Genomic DNA, 23,808 nt, shown 5'->3' with positions numbered 1-23,808 from the left:
CAGCTGTAAGAGATCAAATATAGGGAAATGGCTTGACAAATTTCAGCCTGCATGGAAGATACTCCTGCTTGAAGGGTTGAATGTAAATGAATTTAACCCAGCCCCATAGTTTCAACAGCTAACACTTGTTTTTTGCACAATAATATTAGTCTTCCTTCTCACCTCGATCTGGCTGATACTGTTCAACAAATACTGTGTCTGACCTGTGGATGTCTTTAACGCCCCTAAAATAGATTAATTTAAGAAATAACTTAGTAATTTATAATCGGAAATCAATGGTCGGTGATCACTACTCTTAATATGAATCCAATAGCACTAATCCCTGTCACTTTTCACCTTTTTATAGCCAAAGTGACAAGGTTTTCTTTTTCAAACTGAAGATTGAAACAAGTACTGTTAATGACTAATCAATCAAAGTAGGCCTTCTTATAGAGACAATTCCAATGAAAACCTAAAGGTTAGGGGAAACAAATAGTTGTTCAGTGTGGGTTTGAAATAATTACCAAAAAATTGCAATCCAATAATATATTATGGTAGACAAAAACATCGCCAATTTTTAGGTGTATTTTCCGGCTATGCAATTCTACATTTATCTGACTTCAAACAGACTATTCTGGGGAATACGCATTATGCAAAATCACAAACTTCTAACAAGACTACTAAAATTAACAAACAATGAAGGTCTGTGTGGTCTCAAATGCTGTGCATCTTGGATTTGATCTTCCTAAGGACCTACATGTTAACTCCCTGAGGAGCAAAAACCAATAACCATGAACAAGGTTTGCAATTCACCAATCCCTAACAACCATGGTGGTACAAATTATCCTACTCAGTAAATCGACCTTATCGCCTGATGAAGACCTGCAGCATACTCATTAGTACGCTGTTGAAACATGGTAATCAATATCTAAGCGACAATCCCAAGACAAACGATAAACGAAACCCTTATATAAGGTATACTTAGCCAATGGCCTAAGACAAAGACTAAATTGCAGTGTTTTTACCAAACAGCAGAGTGACATGCTGTTAAGCTGTTATAGTCATGCAAAACCACTATGGAATCTTATTAGTTTTTTACTCGTCATACTCACCAGTGAAATGACTTGATTTTTCCCTTTACTGATTTAAAACTTTCACCCGCATCACTTGACCAGTAAAGCTATTAAGCAAAACAAACAGTTAGCACCAGTTGTAGCTTTCATTTACAGCTTAATGAACAAAATAGCCTAACCTACAAACTTCCACTGTTGGTGTACATTTTTGTGCACACAGCTATAAGCTAACACATGTATACCTTGTAGTTAAAATTTTTCTTTGGTTTGAAAATTTCCAAATAGATTGATTTTTTAAATTTTCTCTCTCTCTTTCTCTCAGAATGCCATTGGCATCTGAAACAAAGGATCATCAAACTTTAACTGGTTGGAAAGTTTAAGCCTAACTTAAAGATGAACCACACCAACAAAAATTATATTTACAACTTTAAAAAAAACTTGTCAATGTAAATCCTGACAATCCATATGAAACTCTTTGGAGGACTGTTTAATGCAATTTGTTTTCAGTTTTAGACATTCTCAAAAATACACATGTAGCATCTGGACCTTTTCTTAAATTTTGACCATGCAAAATCAGGAGGGAAGCAGGAATCTCTTCTAACAAAAGTTCTGATGCACTTACTATGTTTCAAGGTAATTATCTCTCGTGCATTCATTCTTGCAGTTACAATGCATGTAGAGCCAGTATGCTCTAAGATGTGAATACTACAAGCAGCATTTTTTTAAATACAGAACAGATCACACTTATAGCAGGTAATGAACCATTCCAAAAGATGGTCAGTCATTTACTAGATGTGGTTGTTTACGAGACTCAGATTCAAAAACACAAAAAAATTGGTTCTATGGGCAGGTGTTTGCACAAGGAGGTTGGACTGTATAAAAAATGACTCACAGTAAAACAGAGATGACATATACAATCTGGTCAGGCATACCTTTTCACTAGAGCTATCATATGCCATGGCATAATTGCGATCCCGGGGATGAAACGTGATAAAAGATGGCACAAATTGCACTTGCTTGCCTGTAAAGTTGGCCAAATCCGTTGAGCGGTAGAGAAACTTGTTCTTTTTGTCTGCAAGAATGCACTGAGAGAAAGAGAAGACGGTATTGAGAAAGGCAATCGTGAAGACTACAATAAACCCCTTCCCTCCGAGACCAATGATGTTCATGGTCAGACTATTTTAACACTCCAATTTTTCAATGAAAACTGTTTGATGAAAATTTTGCATGACAATATTTCTCAGGATTTCATAAAAATACACCATACTCACCATACACATTGTTATGTTAAAGAAGTATTGCAAAACTTGATTCATTTAATAAAAAGTCATCAGTTTTAATTTAAGAGTGCAAACATTGTTTTTTTTCTCCTCTCCAGCTTTCTTCCTCCTCACTCTTTCTTTATCTCCTTTCTCTTTCCTTTGCTAGTGTGATTTTCAAGCTTATCAGGTTCATAAAAACATGCTTATCTCCAGAGGGAATATCAGTGGTCGGAAGACCAGATCATCTTCCCAGCTTAATATACCGCTTTTTAAAACCAAGTCAGGACAGAGATCTTTTTATTACAGAACTGTAACATTGTGGAATGCGTTAAAACCCCATTTTAAATTAAGTGAATCTCTTAAAATTTTCAAACGTAAAATGAAAGCCTTCCTTTTAAATCAATTTTTAATGTCATAAATTTATACGTAAATAGTTTCTTAATAGTTTATTGATAATCAATTTGTGATGTCATAAATTCTATATGCAAATAGTTTCTTAATAATTGTTTATTGACAATTCTTGAGTATTTTTTGGTTTTTTTGATTACCTGTACTATTAATATTTGTCTCTGAAAAGCCCCCATGGGGAGTTGACAATAAAATTTGTATTGTATTGTATTGTATGCCGTTTGGCCCTTTTTCACTCAAATGTATGCCAGTTTTGGTGGTTTCATTCTCAAAAAATCGGCTAGATACAGTGATCCATCTAGAAACAGGCGGCAGTGAGTTTAGGGATTCACACAGCCAAAACCCTGTGAGTCCCTCAGACATAAGTGTGAGTCCCATATTCAGGAGTTTGAGTCCCACACAGTCCTACACCCATCAGTGTATGAGTAGAACTTAAGAGTAACACGTAAATATCAAAAGAGGTTTTATTGTCATATTGTTACTTTCAGTCTCTGACTTACAAACAAAATCATGAATAACTTTATACAGAGAGCAATTTCAAAATTCTATTTCGTAAATTGGAGCTCAAAGATCCACCTGTCCCTCCCTTTGCCCTATTTTACCAGTGCACAATCAAAATTGAATTCAGCTCTTTCAGGACCCAGTTTTACTCTGATTAGCTATGTTGTCAAGCCACGAATCACGAAGAAGTTCCAGTAGCGATTTGAATTTTACCAGCAGGTTGATCTCCATAAATAGCCATTAATGCACTTGAAAAGCACCAGTAAATTCACTGAAAAGCACTGTAAATTCTGTTTGTTTCACCTTTTCTTCAAGCTTCAGGGCCTTGGAGGGCTATCTTGTGTTCATGGAAACCAACTTGTCAAGAGAGTGTGTGTTTTTTTTAAATTTCGGCACTGGGCTTACTTGCTCACTCTGTTAGATTTCCTAGTCTCTGCACAGACTCGGCAGTACATGTACAGCTGTAATTGCCATTTTTCTCGTAAACCAGCCATGAATACTTTTTCAGCCTTTCTTTCCTTGGATTTAGCCTGGGTTGTAATTGCATCATCTTTTTTCAATTGGAGTTGCTGATTCTTGTCCTTCTTGTTCTAGACATTGCCTCGCAAATGACAGTTGTGTTTGCCCCTCCAGGCACATAACATTTTTCTTTGGTGGCATTTGAAGAAAAATTTGAATTTTAATACGGTAAAATTAATTCAAATAACTCATGTGCAAGTAACTGGACAAGAGAGAAAGCATGTGCGATGAGTTGAAGAACAAACATCCCACAACTGCTGACCATGAATGAGCCTGAGATGGAGTTCATTATACAATCACACACTACTTACTTAGCTAAACATTGCAAAATTTTTGTAAATAGAGAGGAAAAGATATCAAGCCGTGATTGTAATAGAGAAAGGGATGCATTTAGATGCGGAACGCACAGGTAGATGGATGACTGTAGATATATAAGACACCTGGTGAGCTAATAATTTATTGTAACTTGATAAATTAACTCATAACCAGTTACCACCAGCAAATCCAAAGTTAAGGTGGACAATGAAAAATACGTATTGGTAAACTATAATCATTAATCACTATTACTCATTCACAAGCCTTTGAATACTTAAGATTGTTATTATTAATTTTTTTTTTTCAAATAACTTGTAGCAACATATTCATTGTAACTATAAGTACTGAACAACAAATAATTTAAAGTAATGATATGCAGGTCCATTTGCAAATAAACCAAACTGAACATAACCACTTAAGATCAGTTCAAATTACATAAACTAGCACTAGACATACAGTCCATACATATGCAAATAACTGACACCAAGCAAACATCAACAATACATGGGTAACAGAGCCTGACCTGAAGATATTATAGTTAGTCTCTATAAGACACATCCATCATTCTAAGAATTTGTAATTCTATGATTTTTTCTGATCACTATTAATAATCACATAAAGTCAGTACGACTTTTGCTCAGGACTACTGTGGGGAATGTAAAATAAATTTGCGAATTTTTTTCCTTTCTTACTGTAGTTTGCTTATGAATTAAATGTTCTTGAAATGTTAGAACAGGTGTGAATTAACATTTCAATGTGTCTGGATCATAAACAGAAGTGAGTGAAGGGACCTTATATACATAACAAAGTCAAATCACACTTCTAGTATTGTAAATTTTGTCTAACTATAACTTGTTCAAATAAAAGACAACCCATGACCCATTATAAGAAAAAAGTTTTTTTCTCGGTGAAATAGGTTCTAGTTGTCTCTACAAAAATCTCCACGTGCTCAGAGCTCAAAAACCTGGGGAGACTCCCATATAAAAGTGACAGGGATGCTCATCACACTTAGGGGTGTAAATTGCAGATTTTGGTCTCACTTATTTAGGGTATTTGGGACAGAAAGTCACCATATATATGCCCATTCAGGTATTGCTTATGGCTATACTTAAAGAAGTTTTGAGAAAACGCCATGAAATCTGTTTTAGAATGGTCTCCTTCAGCGCACACATTGGTCTCCCTTAGGGGTTTAATTTTAATTTTCCAACAAGCATCGCCGCCTATCACCCTTATGTGGGAGTCCCTTCTGGCTTTAAAACAAACTCATTCCAGCTTTTCCTTCTCACCCAAGACCATTGCATGCTTGTCTTAGTTAATGACTAGTTAAAAGACGACTGCCTGGACCCTCACCCATCAGTTTACCAGCTAATTCACAGGTATGCCAACGTAAGCAAAAAATATAGTGACAAAAATTATTAAGACAATATAAAAGCTACTGTCTTTACAATTAAAATAAAGTTATCACACATACAATAACTATTAAAAATTATTTACAAAATTGATTAGAGAGATGATTCATCCATACTAAAATAATGACTCATTTTCTAACAAATTTCTGAAGTTTACAGTTTTCTTAAAGTTACTTTCCGAGCAAGAAAACCCACGTGTCCTCAATTACAACCAGACATGAAATTTTTTTTTTACCCCTGATGACAAGTGACAATTAAAGGGGTTGGTTTGGAAAAGATAAAAATATTTCTTAAAATAAATCAACCCTTTTTCAAATACATTAACTGTGAATAATATGCACCACAATGAAACCTGTTGTATTGAGATCCTACATGTGGATCATTGTCTCTATAAGTCTGGGCCCAGTTGTTCGTAGGCCGATTAGCGCAAACCCAGGGTTAAATTTTAACCCAGGTCTCTTTTTCTTTTCATCAGAAACATTTTCTTGGACAATTTTCTCTATTCTTTTTAGAGTAGCCAATCACCAAATTGTTGACAAAAAGAATTAAACTGAATTTGCTTTATAACCTTTCATATCTGAATTCAAATTTAGAACTCACCCTGGGTTATCTTAACCCAGCTTTGAACAACTCGGCCCTGGTACATGAGGTGCAAATTTTTCTCATCTTCCAGAAATATTTTTGGTCCATTACATATATTTTCACTAGCATGGAAGTTAAAGATTGCAGGTTGAATGGGTCAGTACACGTACAGTAGCTCCATTGTTATAAATGCTACAGAAAGTAACAATGACAATTGTCACAGCCTGTGACTTTCCCTATTTTGGAACCCATCCACACACGGAAATTATGTTTTAGTGTATATTTACACTAAAAGTTTAAATAACCTAGAACAGTTCCTCAGGAAACCACTGAGATTTGAGGGAACAAAAATTAACTCATTTAATTATCCGAAGGACCATTCATTAGTCAGGGCTGTCAACAAGTTTTTAAGTAGCAGTCTGATAATGAATAGTAGGCAGCTTTAGAACTTGCACCGAAAGGCACAAGTTTGTTAAGGCGGAGGCATCTAGGCACATTTTGAAATTTAGAGTCTCGGAAATTGCGTTTCCAGAGGTTTTCATGCCACATTTTCCACTGCGGACACCATGTTGTTTCGTCAGAATACACGCAAGACTGGGAACAATGTAATACATAGAGAACACTTCATGAAAAGTGCGGGCGTATGGTATTTACGCATGAGTTGTTGATGTATCAAAAACTGAACGAATGAGCACAGTGAACCAGTGAGATTTCTAATATAAAAACAACAAGTGCGTAAATATCGCTCAAGGCACTTTCCATGTGGTATTGTTGTTATTATATACATACTGAGGCATTCATCATCTTGCCAGCCTTTTATTTCAGATCTTTCCAGAATCCTAAAATGCCAAAATATGCCTCTACACACCGTGAAATTACAAAGAAAACGAAGTAACTTATGCTTATATTAGTATTAAAAAATGCTTGGTAAAAATTAATGAGGGTAAGGATATGAAGTAATCCAGGAATTACAAGTAATATTAACTTTTTTCTGAACGTACAAATAAAAATGCACGATTTTGAGTAAAATGACCGGTTTGAGTATAAACAGAAGCATATGGCTTGATAAGCTTAGCTCCAATAAAAAGTTCAAGTACAAGCTAATGTCTTGTTCTGTTTTTTCCCCTTTCACTGTCGTTTTGCCGGCTCCCTTCAATTTTCTTCATCGATAATGTGAAATATACAAAACTATTCCAATCCAATTGCCGCGATTTTTCACAATTTTCTTTGAGAAAAACTTTGCTTTAATGGGTCTTTTCTTCTGAATGTCTGTAAAGCAACTCGCAAAGCGAGGGCACTGCAAGCGCCTAAAAACGGCAGAAAATTTTAGTGCGAATTAAACTCACACACCTCTGTGGCTTTTGACTGGACGTATCATTTTTCTCACGTGAAAAAACATTGCTCGTGATTCTGATTGGACATATTGCTTTTTTCACGTGTGAAAAGCATCGTTTGCTCCTCCAGTTGGCAAGAACTTATTTGCGTATGAAATTTATGCCATAGCTTTTCAGTGAGTATATCTCAGTATGTATATAAGAAAATTTTATTTGATGGTGTTTATTTTTTGTTAGCAGTTATGGTAGAAGGAGATGAAAGTAACGGGCTAAGGAAGGCTAGTAGACGGTTTTGGCCGTCTACTGGGTAGTTTCGAAAACGAAGCACTCAAAAACGAAGACCGAAGCACGAAGCATCCAAATCTCGAAAACGAAGCACCCAAAACTCGAAACCACTGTAGGTTGTAGATTTGAACTGCATTCGATTCATTATCGTGCTTGATTCCTGCTGTATTAGCAAGACTTTCTAGCCAATTTATAAAGGACAGACTGGTTTCAAGTTTAGGGGTCTTCATTTTCGAGTTTTTGGGGTCTTTGTTTTCGAGTTTTTGGGTGCTTCGTTTTCGAGATTAGAGTGCTTGGTTTTCGAGTGCTTTGTTTTCAATGGGTGCTTCGTTTTCGAGTTTTGGGTGCTTCATTTTCAAGATTTGGGTGCTTCGTGCTTCTGTCTTTGTTTTCGAGTGCTTCGTTTTCGAAACTACCCCGTCTACTGGCCCTTATTGACAGCCCCGTTAGTGATTTTTTTTTTCACCCATAACAAAAAGCTTCTACATGTATGTGTGTACTTTTATGATCTAGGTGACCATGAGTCAACATTTTGCAAATTGTGTGGTTCCAGAAAATATCCATACCCCCACCACGGAAGACACTTTGATTTGCACCCCCCCACCCCCCAGGATTTTCCGTTCCAGGGGGTCTTTGATGACCCCCCCTCCCCCCAGGAATTTCCAGAATTTTTAAATGGGGACTTTGCTTACCACACTTTGGAAATTCAAAGTAGTTTGGGCACTTAAAAACAAAGAAAGTTAATACTAACTCAGTTATGAAAATACGGTAGAATTTTATTACAACAGTGCAGCGTAAACGTTTGTTAAGTTTATTATTCAGCCAAACTTTTAGCTTTTTCGCCATCACGTTTGCAAATTATGTCTGTGTTGTTTTTTTGTTAGCTTATAAATTAAGCTTAAACATTTGGTTTGCAAAGTTTAAACGTCGATTGTTCTACGTTTTTGTGTTTACTGCGACACGAACGTTATGAAGAGAATGTAAGTTTCACCCGCTTAAACAACTTTGCAAACGGTAGCAAGAAAAACCCAGAAACTTACAAGGTTCCTGTCTGGCTGTTTATATTTCTACAGATTTTGTCAGTTTCTTCAGGTTGACTATTGTTTAAGGGACGAAAACTTCACCAACACGTACATGCCAATGCGCTACATTTCGTGAACGTCGTCACGATTGCAGAATTTACTAGCCAGGTAGCCGGGCCTCGTGAAGGTCGAGCAAGAGATGGGAACGAAAGTATTCTCGTCTCATCGCATTTTTTATGAGTTTCCACGCACACTAAACACTGATAAAACATGAAACCTATCAAAAATGTGTGTCATGCATGTCAAGGAAGCGAAAAGGGATACTCAGTGAATAGAAGTGAAAGCACTTTAATGTTGGTCGGACGAAGACGAGACGAAGACAAGACTCCAGTTATGTCCGCCATTTTCAATCGTTTTCGACTTCGTTCCAAAGACACATCGTTCTTCTGGAGATTGTAGCGCTAGCTAACTCAAAGAAAAACAGAAACATTAAAGCTAATGATGTTAACCTCATGTCAATGGCCAGGAGTACCGACTTTTTTTTTCAAAACAACGTACGTAGGTATGTTTTTGTGCTTCAGATTGATCGTACGTTGCTTTCAATGTTTTGTACATGGTCTGTTACCCCTTGGAAAATAGTTCCCATGAACCCCCATACCCCTCGGAAATTACTGCCTTTGAACCCCCCCTCCCCCTCGGAATTTCCAATGGTCTTCCGTGGGGGGGGTATGGATATTTTCTGGAACCACACATTAAAAATTGCACTGTTAGACTTACTCTCTTATATCAAAGATTTTGTTATTTAACCAGCTTAGAGACTTTGGGGATGAAGAGGAATATTGCTTCCTTTCATGTGGCCTTAGAATAACCAAAAAGACCATGTGCTGTTGGGGAAACATATTCAGCTCTAAAACAAAAATAACATTTTTTTGCCACAGCAAAAAAAGGACAAAAATTGTAAATTTGGAGCAAATTAATGTGGAAAATATTTCTGTTTCTACAAGATCCTAAGTTCAAGATTTCAATATAGCTAATGATATGGCTTTGTTCTCTTCTAAACATAAACAGTCAGTCACGGGATATGGGTATAATAATAAAGACGATATTCTTATGCAAATGATTGCGGTTTGAACAGACTTAAACCAACACGTTTCTCAAAATGCAGCCCGCTTATGTTCTAGGAATAAATAAGCTTTTACTGGAGCCCAAGTTGATTGGATGACGTGCTTTCCATACAACTTTCAAAACTTTTTTAAAATGCTGATGGGACAAAGAACTTCTGATCACTTCCTGCACAACGTATCCGATGTCCTGCTTTACGTCCGATAAAAGATAGCGCTCACAGCAAGACGCCACGTTGCATAATAAAAAAAGCGAAGATGAAAAATTTATTGTCTGTCGAGCTGTGACCGATTGAAAAAAAGCTCATTCGAAAATGCTGATTCAATATTGTGTATGCTGAATACCTCAGAATAAACCTGAGCTTATATTTGACTTTGTACATGAAACTAAATTGCTGTCCACGTATACGCGCCATTTTTACACCCTATAAGCACCTCGAGGTAAACATTAAACTTCCTATCTGTCACGAAAATAAGACTCATTACAGTTGAAAACTGTATATTTATCACGTTCAAAACTGTAGTAAATGCAACAAATATATGTGCATTTATGATTACGCATCAACCGAACACGTGTTGTGATCAAAACAAGTCACAGACACCAGCTATCACGATCTATCAGAAACAACAAAACACAATATGTAAAACCTAAATGCAAAGGTCTACTTACAAGTTGTGGATCTGCTTTTGAAGAATAAATCTGATCAATCTGTGGTGGGTTACTCTTGTTGGTTAAACCAAGATCCGTGAAATTCTTCCCGTAGTTTCGAGACACATAAACCTTGCTTTTAGTTTTATCTCTTCCAATTTTAGTGTTTTTTGCTAGTAGAAATATGTTGCTTTCCTTCCCGCGATTACGAGGCCAGTACATATAGAGGGTGTCGAAGTCTTTTGCCAGAATTAGCTGAAAAAGTCAATCAAAGTGTTTGACTAGGTTAGAAGTACATGTGCACCGTTAGCATGGAGTATGTAAGCATTCGAAATCACCCTTACAGAACTGTTATGTAGCGCAATTTAATAAGCAAAAACTATAAGACTCAAACTTACCATGCGTTTATCCGGTTGACTAGGTACTGGGCTGTCACGACGGACCCGACTTCGAAGTTGGCCTCGTAGGTCTTCCACAAGTTCTTCAGGAGTTTCCAAGGTTGGAGCGCCATCTTCCCGCCGAATTATCTCATGTGCTCCCTCGGGAAGGGTGAACGGCGAGGTTCCATGCACGAAAAGATTCGTTGGAACTTTAAAAGGACGATAACTTCTTGCCAACTTCGGAAGCAAGAGTGCGATGATTAGAGTAAAACAAAGCCTTGAACCAGCCGCCATGTTTGTATGCAGGGCAGATACACAACAAAGGCGAGGCTACTGGGATCGAGGCGCTAGAGTAGGCGAAACTTTTCAAGACCTCAAACAATGGAACAATTTATGGCTTGAAAATAGAGACGCGGTTCAACGCATCTCTGGTTTTATGTTATGTTATTCAAGCAAAACTAAAAGGACGCCTCGATTATCCTAAACGCTGAAAAACGGCAGGAAGTTGATATACCAACATACCGTCACGCTCCTATCATTTTGAATTAACTAATCAACATGTGCTTTAATTTATTGAGCTATTAAATTTTCTAATAGTTCATAAATTCTGGCACGCTTGTTTATTCATTAGCCTGTATTTATTTATTTCGAGTCTTCTTTATTTTGTGTATGTGACCTATTTTTTGACGAATTGAAACTCAGAAGCAATTTTCCCATTCAAAATTTTTTGGAATGTTGTTTTTATGCTTAGCTATTTGTTATGTTCTATAAAAAGATTACAGTTTCCTCTTCAGTTTTTAAAAACTTCTCTTCTTGGAAGCGCTGTTTCCGTTTGAGTTCTAAGGAAAGATGTACATCACAGCAAAGCCGGCGCTCAAGATTTTTCACATTTGGAAAACAGCATCTGTCCAGATGTTTAATCCTCTGTTCTGAATACCCTGTGTTCCACAGTAAGGTCTAGTAAGTATTTTGCTTCGTCCAAATTTGTTTATCCGAAATCGTTTTCCGGAAGACGCCACGAAACTGAAGTGCGCATTGCAAAGAGTTCCGAGTGGCGCAGGCTAAGAGAGATATGAAAACTTCTCTGGTCTCAAATATATGGACCAGAACGTTCTCTAACTGAAAAAAACTGCAAGCCCGGGAGCAGCCATCTCAAAGGGGCCAGTAAAGGATTGTGGGGTTGTGTTGATGAGGTTTTCCTATTAGAACCTCCCCCCCCCCCCCCCCCCCACCACAACACTACCACAAACATATACACAAAATCCTGGCTATTCAAAAAATCCCCCCATCAAAAAATAAATGTGCCTTCCAGTTTGCAATTTTAATTTTTTGGTCCTCCCCGGCATTTTTCAGCGGCAGGGCTGCGCTTGTTCGACAACCACCAATTAAAGACTAACTAAGCCACGATCGCGTGTCAACGACGGGCCACTACAAGGCTCTTCATGTCTTTACTAGTAAGAGAAGATCCGAAGGCAGATGAATAGTGGCAAAATGCCCTATACATGTTTTGAGAGACAGCCTATTAAGTAGTCTACGGTATCCAGTCTATTCGTCTATCATCCAAGCTATGAGAATATACAATCAGGCAGGCTTTTAACAGACAGCTTTACTTTATCACTTTTTCTTCACAGGCAATTCAGCTGATAAGATCCACCAAAATCGACACCTTAACCTTATAGGATGTATAGACGGAACAAAACTTAATCTATTTGTATTTTTAAAAGTGACCTCTGTTAACACATTTTCATCCTCACAGTTTGTCTTTATTTCTGTATCTTTTGGTGTTAACTCATCGGCTTTCGTAGCCTTCCACCAATCAAGACAACCAGCAGAAATCTTCTATATTGTATTCTTTACTAATATTATTCACTTCATTCAAGATCGTAATAAAATAGGAATTTAAAATTAAACTGAAGAAAAGTCACCGGTTACATTGCTTGAAAAAAAAGTTTGAGTGAGGTTTGAGTGGTGAGGTTATTACCGACATAAATATTCCCCTCAATTCTGTTTCATATACTTCAACTGCTCGTAAAATTCCTGCTAGAACCATTTCGTATACTTGAAACCTGAACAAGGTATCCCTTTCGAAAGGAGTCTTCCCTATAGGCCATTATGGGAAGTCCCCCCCCCCCCCCCCGCCGGGAATGGCACATAAGCTTGGAATGAACTCTTTTTTAATCTAGCCGCGTCTGTCCACAGACGTTTTTCTTTTGTCGACAATTCGACCGCGCTTGCGGTCAGTGCGGTCAATAAATTCCCCGCGGTTTTTGTTTCCATACGTACGCTCAAAGATAGACTGCAAAACAGTCCGTTTTTTTCTCAAAATCAGTAAAGAAATCGGTAAAGCGTGGCGTAAGAGTCTTACGCGCGCGAAGCGCGCGAGCTTCACACGCCCGTAGGGCTCGCTCTCTGTTTTCAGCCTCATTCCAGACCTTTTGTTTGACTGCTCGCGCGTACTTGAATACGCAAAAATACGGACTGTTTTGCAGTCTAGCTCAAAGAGAAAATACATGTAAAGGGGCTGTGGAGATGCTACTTTGAATCTTGTCCAATTTGAAGTCCCAAGTCCAAGCACGTTCGCTTACTGTCCAGATCAAGACGAGGTTAAATCAGTCATAGTTTGGACTTTTACTTTTAAGCACGTTTACTCTATGCGACAGGATGGCGTGGGTGGGTGAATTGCTGGCCCTCAAAATTAAGAATCTTTTGTTCTATGAAAAATGTTTTCAGTTGATCCATTTAAATCGGTCGGATAAAACAGCTTTAAGAAGTTCCTACACCTACGCACGCGTTTCCTGTTTTAGTTCGGAAACACGCAAGAAAGTAAAGTGCTGTCTTTCTGCCTCTGAAAGTAAATGTAAAAAACGAAACGTACCGCTGTTTTTGTTCTTCTCTTTTATAGGATTTAAACTAAAACGAACCACATCTTCAGCAAGATATAAAAGGAAGCAGAAACAATGGGTTAATACTAATAAGCTGATTAACAAATCGACCACAATTTTCCATGGTCTACGCTCTTATAGACCCTAGAAATGACCTATTGGTGTCATAAGAGTGTGGACCATGGAAAATTGTGATCGATTTGTTTTTTACAATAACATTTATTTTTTTGTGAAAACCAAAAACAAAATGACTGGCACTGCGTGACAGGTCTCATAGACCAATCAGCGTGACAGGTCTCTTGACCAATCAGCGCGCAAGGATTGGCTCAGTTATTGTAAAATAAATGATAGACATTTTCACTAAGAAAACTATTTGAAGAAGATTCTTCCTAACGGAAGTGGTAATATACCACGTGACCTAATGACGACAAAAAGGGCTGCAAAAGTTAGAAAGGGAGCATCGTGAAGGTTACACTCTACAGAGGAAAAGATGGGAGCTCACATGAAATTTTCAAGACGGGATATCCACTCTCTAGTATTCTCCAACCCTGATAGCGGAGCTGCGTGCGGTGGAAATTTCTGTCAAATGGTACTGGTATTTTTTTGGTACCGAAAACAGAAACGGGATTGAGTTGTACCATTTACGAAATGCCGGTAAAGTTTTCGCTTTCTCAGGACATGAAGCCTGACACTATTCATCCAAACAAATGGTACAGAAAAATTTCGATCGTTTCGGTAAAAAACGGGAAAAAGGTAATGACTCGAAAGGTATTACTTTTTTCAGGAAAATTTCCACCGGGATGAGTCGTTCATGCAAATGGTGAGCGCTCTTGGATTCTGACTGAAACTTTTGTAAATACGAGATTTAATATTACATACTTAGAGAAACTAGATTTCCATTTGATTTGGAAACACGCCCGACTTTTTGCATGTCATGATCTTTTCGTGAAACAAAAAGAACGTTTTCATACTGGTGTAGATCCAGTCCGATTTCCAGTGATTGAGGGAAAACGATGAGATTACAAACAGAGGATATCGCGACCAGAAGACTTCCCGGGATGCACCCGCCTTCGGGTACTCGCGCACGGCATCGGACTGAACGTTTACGATTTTACTCTGCCCAAACTGACCACATTTTTTCACCGTCTATAGTCTTATTTATAGAACATAGAAATGACGTCCAAATTTTGAAACCTCGAGTGGCTTCGCTAAAACAGTGTTGAAAATTTTGACGTCATTTTTAAGTATAGAGTATGGACAACGGAACTTAGAATCGTCCCGCGCAAAGCATGAAGGGACAGGACAATTTTCTATTGTTAAGAGATAAGACAAGACAACAAGCCTTCCCATAATAAAAGCGAAAACGAAACTTTATACGGGATTTTTGAACAATTATAAGTGGAACCTGCTGTCAAACTGCGCGGTTTGGATCAAGATACTTGGGTAAGTTCCTCATTTTTAGTTCGCTCCCGCGTCTTCAATAATTTTCTTTTTCGTGAAACCACAATTTTTTACTTTAGAACCGAAATATTTACTGAACTATACTTTTACAATTCAACAAGAAATGCCGTAGCATAGAAAGGCTTCTGTGCCATTTTATTGATGTTAGCTTAAAGGCGGCTGGCCCGGCTTATATTGTATTATTTTCGTCCCAGCACCTGCCATAAGTCACCCTGAGCCGGTGTTTAATTACCAAAGCACGTGGAATGGAACAAAGGTGGAGTTCATTTTTCCCCTTTTTCTTCTCCGTTTTCTTGCCGGGATCTCATTTAGTCGGTAGGTGAAAAACTTTTAATTGTTAGAATTTTTTAACTAAAAGGGCCAAAAAAGTTTTGTTTGCTTTTCTGAGGCACCGCGCAAACGCCGCATTACAACATTTAATTCAACATTTTCCCGCCATTCTTGAAATGTAACTGCCGTTCCTCAGCGTTCCTATACGAGAAAGCCTGTAGATTTGATGTTCGCCAATCATCTTAGGCCAGGAATCACTAGGGAACATTTCAGTTCTAGAGACGGCTTCTCCTAGTAACATTCTTCAACTCGTGTGAACTAAATGGAATTGAAATTTTGAGACATTCTGTCCGATTTCATAGCGTACAACCGTGTGTAAACCAGCTGAATTTCACGCAAAATGTTGGACAACAGAATTTTGTTTATGCAAGAAGATTTTTCATTTGAGAATGTTACTATCACGCGCATGCCACGGAGAAAACGCGAGAGGCGGGGGAAGCCGCTGACGCCGCGAGGGCCGGAGTAATTCCAGTGCGGATAAAAAGAGCTTCTTTATTGCCGCCCTCTGCTATCACATCTCCTTTCGCAGTACCACAAGCGCTTGACTTCATCAGCGGATATTCCCCATGTTGAAGAACTTGTTTCGTGCATAATTGCTATTTTGCTCTCCATCTTACCTTAACTCTTAAAGATATGTATATTTGGCTAAGACGTGCCTTTGGTCTGCAGTTCAGAATAAGAGGAATGTACTTTATGTATGAGCCTGAATCATCCGGTTGCTTCGAGTCGTTTTTCTCCTCTCAGTAACGTCGTTACTGAGAGAGTAATAACGACTCGAAGAAATCGGATGAAATTCAGGCTACTTTATGTACTTGCCTGATCCCCGTACAGCGTCTTCCTCAGGCCTTCTCGGTCAATGCAGTTTGCGCGCTGACGCTCGGACCACGTCACCAGAAAAGCGTAGGCCGCCCGGAATAATAAGCATTTGGACTAGCAACTTGAATAGAGATACATTTACCACTCTATCTGTCATACATTTTAACAAATTTCACATCGGTACGTAACTGGAATGTTTAACAAGAGTTTTTCTCTTTTGATCCGTTTCTCTTTCTTTCCTATCTTTTGGAGACCAAGAGGAGCCTTGACTCGCTCTTGGCTTTTATCTTAACGCAGTATAAAACAAATTGTCTATCCGTTTCTTCATTAAATCCCCTGAAGAGGGACGGATTGTACGTCTGAAATATCGCGAAAACTCAAGTCGCCTTGGTCCTTGCTGTCCTGTTATTCATGTTTAATTTGGTTCTGAGAAGTAAGCTTACGAAGACGTTTTATACCTGTTGCTCAACGACGCACATATACATCCACCACAATTAATCGCAAAGATAAAATTAAATGCAAGATATGCTAGGAAAGTTTCCCAAATTAGAGTAATTAGCAATTGAGACACAAAAAAGACAAATTTTATTTTAGATCGGGTGTAGCCTGTTCCAGGCTCCGAGATAGTTGTGAAAGTGAAAAGTCGTTCAAAAATAAGAAAACGCGCTGCCACCGCCCCCTTTGCCAAGTCGCGCGCGTCTTATTTTCGCTTTGCTCCTTTAATACGTCCCCACTATACTACCTGAGAGCCTGGCACAGGCTAGATCGGGGGCGCCATGAATGTCCACACTAATTGCAACAGGCCTCTTTCTCGTTTTTTTAACTGCTGTTGGTCGACCATTAAAAAATGAAAGAAAAATACCAACATGTATTTGAAGTAATTGCTCCATCATTATAGCTCTTGTCCAAAAGAGCATAATTGTTAAATCGGCCATCTGGACGCAGCCTTGGGGATCGAGATCTATGAAAGAGGTTGATTTGGTCGAAGAGATTCAAACTTTGACAGTTTGCTTAACAAATATCGCTTATCAACCTCATGTCTGATTTTCTATTGTCATAGACACATAACACCTAAGCCCCCCTCCCCAATCTAAATGACTTGCCAACCAGATTCCAAGTGTACTAAATAGTGAGACGCAGTCGGTGCAATTTCCGAGTTGCACGACTCGTATACCAGTCGTATCACTTGGCCCCACCCTCTACAACTCTCAATTCATATTCAAAGTGCCCCTTATGAGATGCAGTTTGGCCACGTACAATCAACTTCCTTTACAGCGGACACTGTAGGGACTAGAGTTAGTGTCCTCATTAGTGAGAGTCCGTAATAGCGGGTTTTTCAGTCAAACGTCTTCAATTTATTTTGCCTGGGATTAAGCTGCTGTCCATATTATCGGGGAGTCCATTGTAGCCAGGTGTCCGCAAGGGGAGAGTAAGCCGTATAACCTTCATTCTATTCACTTAGCTTTTACCACTTGATCTTATAGTAAAAAATAGTGAACATGGTGTCACAACTCATACCACTCCGTACAAGTTACTACTGTCCAAAGCTAAATATAGAGGGATGGCGGGATCAAGGAAAAATTAGTGGTGGCATTGGGAGAACCTACTTTAGATCCTCGTCTTTTAGGTTTTTAGTGCAAAATCAAGGGAATTGAATTAATTGCCAGAAATTTCACTTGTGATTTTTTCCATTTTTGTTTATTAGGCTGCCTCAGTACAACAGACGTCTCTTTAACATCCCCAACGTATCTCACAAGCCCAACAAGGTTTCTTCCAGTGACGTCATCTCCCACCCCTCTGATACAAATATCGCAACCTGTTTCACAACCAAAACTGATGGCCTCGTTCCCAGGCTCTAGCCCTACCGTTCAACCTTCTCGGCCAACGCATGCGCAACGACCACTGCGCAGATCCTGTTCAGCAGATGTTAGAATGATCAGTCCAGCACATGTGCAGTTAGTTTCAGCCATTCCTTTCCCTAATTTGCAACCGACGGAGTCGACCCCTCGTTTTCAAACCGCTTGCCTTCAAGTGTTAAAAAAATGAAACCTTACTATCGTACTAGAGAGCAATTTAATGACCAGGTGACCCGATGTATCGAAAAATGAACAAAGGGACGCTGATCGTTCATTTATAATTTTCTTTTTGTCTATGGCAAAGATCACACGTACCCACATATTTTACAAATGTGCAAATAGAGAGACCTAGGATGAGGTAAGTCGACTGAAGGAAAGATGATTCGTTTCCGCTGTGAGAGTCAGCCACCATGGCCGTGAGTCATAATTAAGGTTCTCTACCCGGCTGATTCAGAGTAATGTGGACTCCGAACTTGGATTGAGAGTCTAAGCGGCCTGAGGCAAACGAAGAAGTTGTATTTCCGTCGTAACAGATATCGGCCATTTTAGGAGCCCTTAGCAAGGACTATGTAGCTTCGATGAAGTTGTAAACTCATGTGGTATTTTCACAAGTGACTTCAATAAAAGGTTATAATATTGTATTCTTGTGGAGTAGTTTATTCAGTAAAGTGTAATTTTAGTATTTTTAAGCTAAAACCGAGTACGGTTAAATAGCAATAAGGGATCTCTGGGACTGTCAGATGGTTCATTGGAAAATGGCACTTTTAGCTAAAGGTGCAATATCATTCTATTTGTTTAATCTCTTTGAAAAGCTTGGCTTTTTCCTGTCGTCTATTGCTTCGGATGACAGGGATGGACATGGATTAGCCAAAAACGAAATTGGGGGGTAGAGCCCCCCTCCCCCCCCCCCCACGGTTTGGTGCCGTAAAACACTTTTATTGATGTTTTCTACAATACCTGTGACATCGGCGACTTCAGAGCGCACATTTTCTGCCCTCAGACGACCTAAGGAGCACCAAGAAGCAGGAACAACTGCCTACTGATGTACAATCGATTAAGGACACGCTAGACAATGCGAAGATTGCAAAGAGGATTGCTTGTGCCAACGAACAACGAAAAAGGACATTTTGGAAAATCTGAGCAGGGGTATGCGTATGGCTGAGTGGAAGATGAGCCCCCCCTCCCACGTTTCAAAACGCTCTGCAGACTCTGTTATGGTTTGTGTTTACTTGATATTTTCTTCATAACCCTACAGGCCTACAGGAGCATTTTGTGAATGGGTGACTAATGGCAGTATTTTAAGCAACAACTACAGCAAATAAATGACCCAAAACAGCAACCCCCGTGACACAGCTCCTTTGAGAAAGAGGAAATAAACGCAGACAGGAGACGCAGACTACCTAACCTTCATTTAGACATAAAAAATAGCTCTACCCAGATCAGTGAAGATTTAATTCTCTAATTCTGTTGAGAACAGCATCAGGGAACTCGCTGTGTCTTAGAAACGGTCCTGATAAGTGACCGCCAAAATGCCGGCTACGGGATGCTACCCCAGGGATAACTCGCGGGTAATGATAGACACTGTCAGATAGACGCGGGAGAGTCGCGGCGATATCGGGAATAGTTCGCGTGAAACTCACGAGATTTCTAGCTGTGGCTTCCAAATAGGGAGTCGATGAGACACGACGAGGAGGAATAAAAAATGAGTTAGTCTCTCGATGTGGATAAGTGAAAGTATTTTGAAGGTAAGGATTGATAACACTCGGCCCAACAGCATCGAGCAAACGTCTTGTGTTCATCCGAAGATAAGGAGGCTGCCAGCTTGCTTGACCCGAGGGAAATGTTGCCAATCTCGCGGGATGCGGAGTGTAGGGTGCAGAGGTAGGATAGAAGGCTTGGTAAATCTGGGTGTATGGAGATCGCCATGAAGGCACTGATTGGTCGAATGTTCTGTGACTGGCACGAACATTAGAAGGGTGTGTAAAGTACTGGCGGTGATAGTGCGCATGTCTCGGGTGATGCTGGTACCGAGGGTGGTAGCTGGGTTCATATTCATCGTCATCATCTGGATCTTGATGAGACTTCCATCTCTTTCCACCTGTAATATTTCAACAAATTAGATTTATTAAATAACTTTTCGTTTAGCTTATTATTCTTTTGTGCTAGTGTTTAAATTTCGGTAACACTAGACGGAGTCAACCGATAAAAATCGATATCGGAAATCAATCGATATCATCGATACTAATCCATTTAATCCACCGATTAATACCGATTGATATCGGAAATCGATATCGATAGGAATTGATAGTAATCGATAACAATCGATAAAAATCATCATCGTTTTCTCTTGGTAAACCCTCGATATTAATGGAAGACAACTTTTTTCTTTATCGATTTCTATCGATCGATATCGGAAATCGATATTCATTGATGATTGATATCGATTACTATCGATTATTATCGATTATCGGTTTTTTTTCCGGGGTGGGGTTGTTAGCCCCACGCTCAACCCCCAACCTAGGGGGACAGGTGCTGCTTTTAGTCTGTCCTCTCCACTGTAACCTGTATGGTTGGAGTTAAGTCAGTGGTGCCCCCACCGAATAAACGTCTGTAAAATTTGGCTGGAGTAATATCTTCACTCACTTTGGACATATCACATTTACAGGAGCAATCGGCTCCTGACATTTACAGGAGCCGATGACATTTACGCTTGGTCAGTTAACTAATTTAAAAAGCGCTAGCGGTATCGATTGATCCGGGCGATTGATATTCTCTCAATGATCTTTTATCAAAACTTGAAAAAAAAAAAATACCGCGGATCGAAGGATTTATTCAAAATTGTCTTATGTGAAGTTGAAGGAGTTTTCCGGATTAGCCTGTGCCAGACCTCTATTTCAATCTGCACCTATATCGCCTCTCCTGTTGAGTTTTTTTATCAGTCAGTGTTTCGTGGCGCAGTAACAAATACCGTCGGTTGCATCTAAGCGTGTACACGTGAGGAAAAAACATTTTCTAATTGGGTGCAAACATGATTCATGTTTGCACCCAATTAGAACATGTTTTGCCGCCAAATATTCGAAGTTTGGAGTAAGTGGCTGTTATCGACTTGATTTGTTTTCGCTCAACAAAAAATTCTTTAAAGGAATTTTTTGACGTTAAGTATAATTTCTGTAGGCAAGTAAGCTGTTTCTAAGGGAGAAATATGTCTTTGCTGTTGAGAAAAATGAAATATGAGTGGAAGCACTGATCAAAAACATATAAACAACTTTCCTTCGGCGCGACAGTTTGCTCGACTGGCTGTCAAACTTTGGCGGCAAAACGTGTCAGGTGTGACACCCTATTAGAACAGGTTATTTGTCTTGTGTCCACGCTTAGATGCAACCGACAGTAGCACGTTGTTTCACCAACTAGTCCAATCAGTCATTAATCGAACATAATGACCTGGAATGGTTTTTCTTGCAGTTCAGTAGCGCTGAGGCAGTCTATATTTTGTCTGCACGCTTTCTCGTTGTACGATATTCTTTCATTCTCCATTAGTGACACCTAAACCCAGTACTGACTGCATGGCAATACGGTGAAGTTCATGAAGAGTCAATTTTTTAATGGGGGTTTGCATTGTCCTAACTTGTCAGATAAATTGGTTGTATGCTAAATATTACTTAGCTATGTAATAATGAAATCCTTTCTGAAGAGAAGATTATTAAAAGACAGGCAAGATATCGCATCAAAGAACGAAGTTATTTATCTTTCAATACCATGATATCGTCTTGGTGGTTCCCAGTCCCAGCGATCTCTCTCGTCGTCCTCGTCGTCTAACTCATCTTCGTACCCAGGCCGGTTTGGTGTCTCATCCTCAAATTCATATCTTCGCCTAGCCTCACTATCTTCATCTTCAGCCTCGTCATCCCGAAATCTCTCCGATGGACTCCCGTATAAACCTTCTGAATCTCGAGCCCTCGGTGGCATGTCGTTATAAGACCGATACGAACCTGGCAAGTCATCCTCCGGAAACTCCTCGTCTTCTGGAGGTTCCTCGTAATCACTTCCGGGATCATCGTAATCTTCGTCGTCGTCGTAGTCATGTGGACGAAATGATTTTTTCACTGCATTGTTTTTTTGCCTCTTGAGGCATTTTTTATATCGTGTAATCCCCGTGGAATTATGTCTACACATCCATGACGAGCTCAAAATTGACTCTGCCTTTGCTGAGGTATTTGTTGTCTGATTTCTTGAAGTATTATATCGTCCAGGGCTTTCTAGATCGCTGTTTAGTTTGAAGAACTTCAAAAGAGATTCTCTGCCTAGTTTGTTGGCTGAGCCTACAATGATGAATAGTTGCTATTAGAATAGCAAAAGACGATCTCGTCCTCAATCATTATTGCTACGTGAAAGAAAACTCTGGCCAAAACGCCTTATTTCAACTGCAAGAGTCATTAATTTTGATCCTTGACTATAGTTACTCCTGCTTTCGCGATGCTACATTAAGAGAGGACAAGGATTTTGACTTATCCGTCTTTTTGAGCGATTCTTTTTCAAGCTAGAAACAGCGATATTTTTACTGTGCTTACCGTTGCTTTGAGTTCCATAATAACACTCAACACATAAAACCAAAGTAAGGAACGGGTACCAGAAGCGCATCCTCGGCGACACACTGACTTTGATGTTCCCTTTACATGACTCCTTAACCTTAAGCTCTCTCTTAAGAACAATGAAATACTACAGAGGGATTCATCACTGCTTTAACTACATCCCTTTGAAGGATTCGAAGTCTAATGATGGCTACCGTTCCAGGCCATAACTAATTCGCGTGCTAGATAAATTGACGAAATTTGACAGCATCTTATGAATTAATAATCTGGTGTTTGAGGTAAAAAGTGTAGCTCAAACCGCCGCCAATATCAGAATGCGTGAGGTGGGTCAGACAAAATGGCACGAATTAGCTCTCAGCCTTTGCGAGGCTTTCGATAGGGGCACCCAACGGCAATTTTCGGGAAAATATCTGTTCGGAAGACGATTTGAGATCTAGAATTTTCGGAGCATTTGTTGTAAAATTTCTTGCTTGCCTGCCTCTTCTAGGATTTTCGAACATCTACAAAATGGTATAATTACCCATTTTTAACGGATTTTGACCCTAAAAAAGGCCACGTAGAATTTTCGGGAGCCTTTTCCTGGCTGAAATTTTCGAGAAGGTAAGTTTTTATCCCTATAATCTTCGGATCACTAGACTTTCAGCTAGGAAATCCGAACAGATGAAAAGTTTTTAGGGGATAAAAATATGACTATATCTACCGTTTGAATACTAAAATGCTATGTTAAGTGGTTTTGAACTATATCCTCGTTGGGTGCCCCTGTTTCGATCAGGTAGTGCGGATGAGCGAAAAAAGCGAGAGAGCAGCGAAAAAAGCGTGAAAAAAAAAAAAAAAAAAAAAAAGCGGCGAAAACTCTCTCCAACCCTCACGCAGTTTTTCGCACTTTTTTCTCTCCGTTGTCTCCACTATCTTGGAGCCTGGAACACGCTTAATTTTGGGTCTCGAGCGGGGCATTTAAGCGGAAGGAGTGACCACAGGGCGCAGAAGAGTTATTTGTGACCTTGGCTGTAGTTAAACTTTTACAGTTGATACCGC

The 23,808-nt window shown here is 39.2% G+C and overlaps 2 protein-coding genes across 2 annotated transcripts in view; both read right to left on the bottom strand.

Moving 5' to 3' along the window:
• The window catches only part of LOC140951401 (uncharacterized), a 59,307-nt gene extending 47,902 nt beyond the window's left edge, over positions 1-11,405 (bottom strand). Inside the window, exons 1-5 of the mRNA XM_073400642.1 lie at positions 10,858-11,405; positions 10,481-10,714; positions 1,985-2,137; positions 1,092-1,159; positions 163-224 (exon numbers count right to left, since the gene is read on the bottom strand). Of these exons, the coding sequence (XP_073256743.1) occupies positions 163-224; positions 1,092-1,159; positions 1,985-2,137; positions 10,481-10,714; positions 10,858-11,133 (793 nt within the window). The 5' untranslated portion in view covers positions 11,134-11,405. The remainder of the gene's footprint in view (positions 1-162; positions 225-1,091; positions 1,160-1,984; positions 2,138-10,480; positions 10,715-10,857) is intronic.
• Positions 11,406-19,216: 7,811 nt separating this feature from the next.
• Positions 19,217-22,822, bottom strand: LOC140953357 (uncharacterized). The gene is made up of 3 exons (XM_073402843.1): positions 22,753-22,822; positions 21,940-22,503; positions 19,217-20,282 (listed from the first exon to the last, which is right to left on the bottom strand). The coding sequence occupies exons 1-3, from the start codon at positions 22,820-22,822 to the stop codon at positions 19,624-19,626; spliced, it is 1,293 nt and encodes a 430-aa protein (XP_073258944.1). The 3' UTR covers positions 19,217-19,623.
• Between the last annotated feature and the right edge of the window lie 986 nt (positions 22,823-23,808).

Source organism: Porites lutea, chromosome 11, assembly GCF_958299795.1.
Source record: "Porites lutea chromosome 11, jaPorLute2.1, whole genome shotgun sequence".
Lineage (NCBI taxonomy): Eukaryota > Metazoa > Cnidaria > Anthozoa > Scleractinia > Poritidae > Porites > Porites lutea.
The sequence above is the reverse complement of the archived record's forward strand: the minus strand, read 5'-3'. Positions and strand labels throughout refer to the sequence as shown.

Bases quoted from the DNA above. Each gene is read 5' to 3' on its own strand.
- LOC140953357 (XM_073402843.1), bottom strand. From the start codon at position 22,822: ATGCGCTTCTGGTACCCGTTCCTTACTTTGGTTTTATGTGTTGAGTGT. The intron at 22,504-22,752 runs GTAAGCACAGTA...TCATCATTGTAG, and splicing joins TTATGGAACTCAAAGCAACG to GCTCAGCCAACAAACTAGGC. The intron at 20,283-21,939 runs GTATTGAAAGAT...GAAATATTACAG, and splicing joins ACCACCAAGACGATATCATG to GTGGAAAGAGATGGAAGTCT.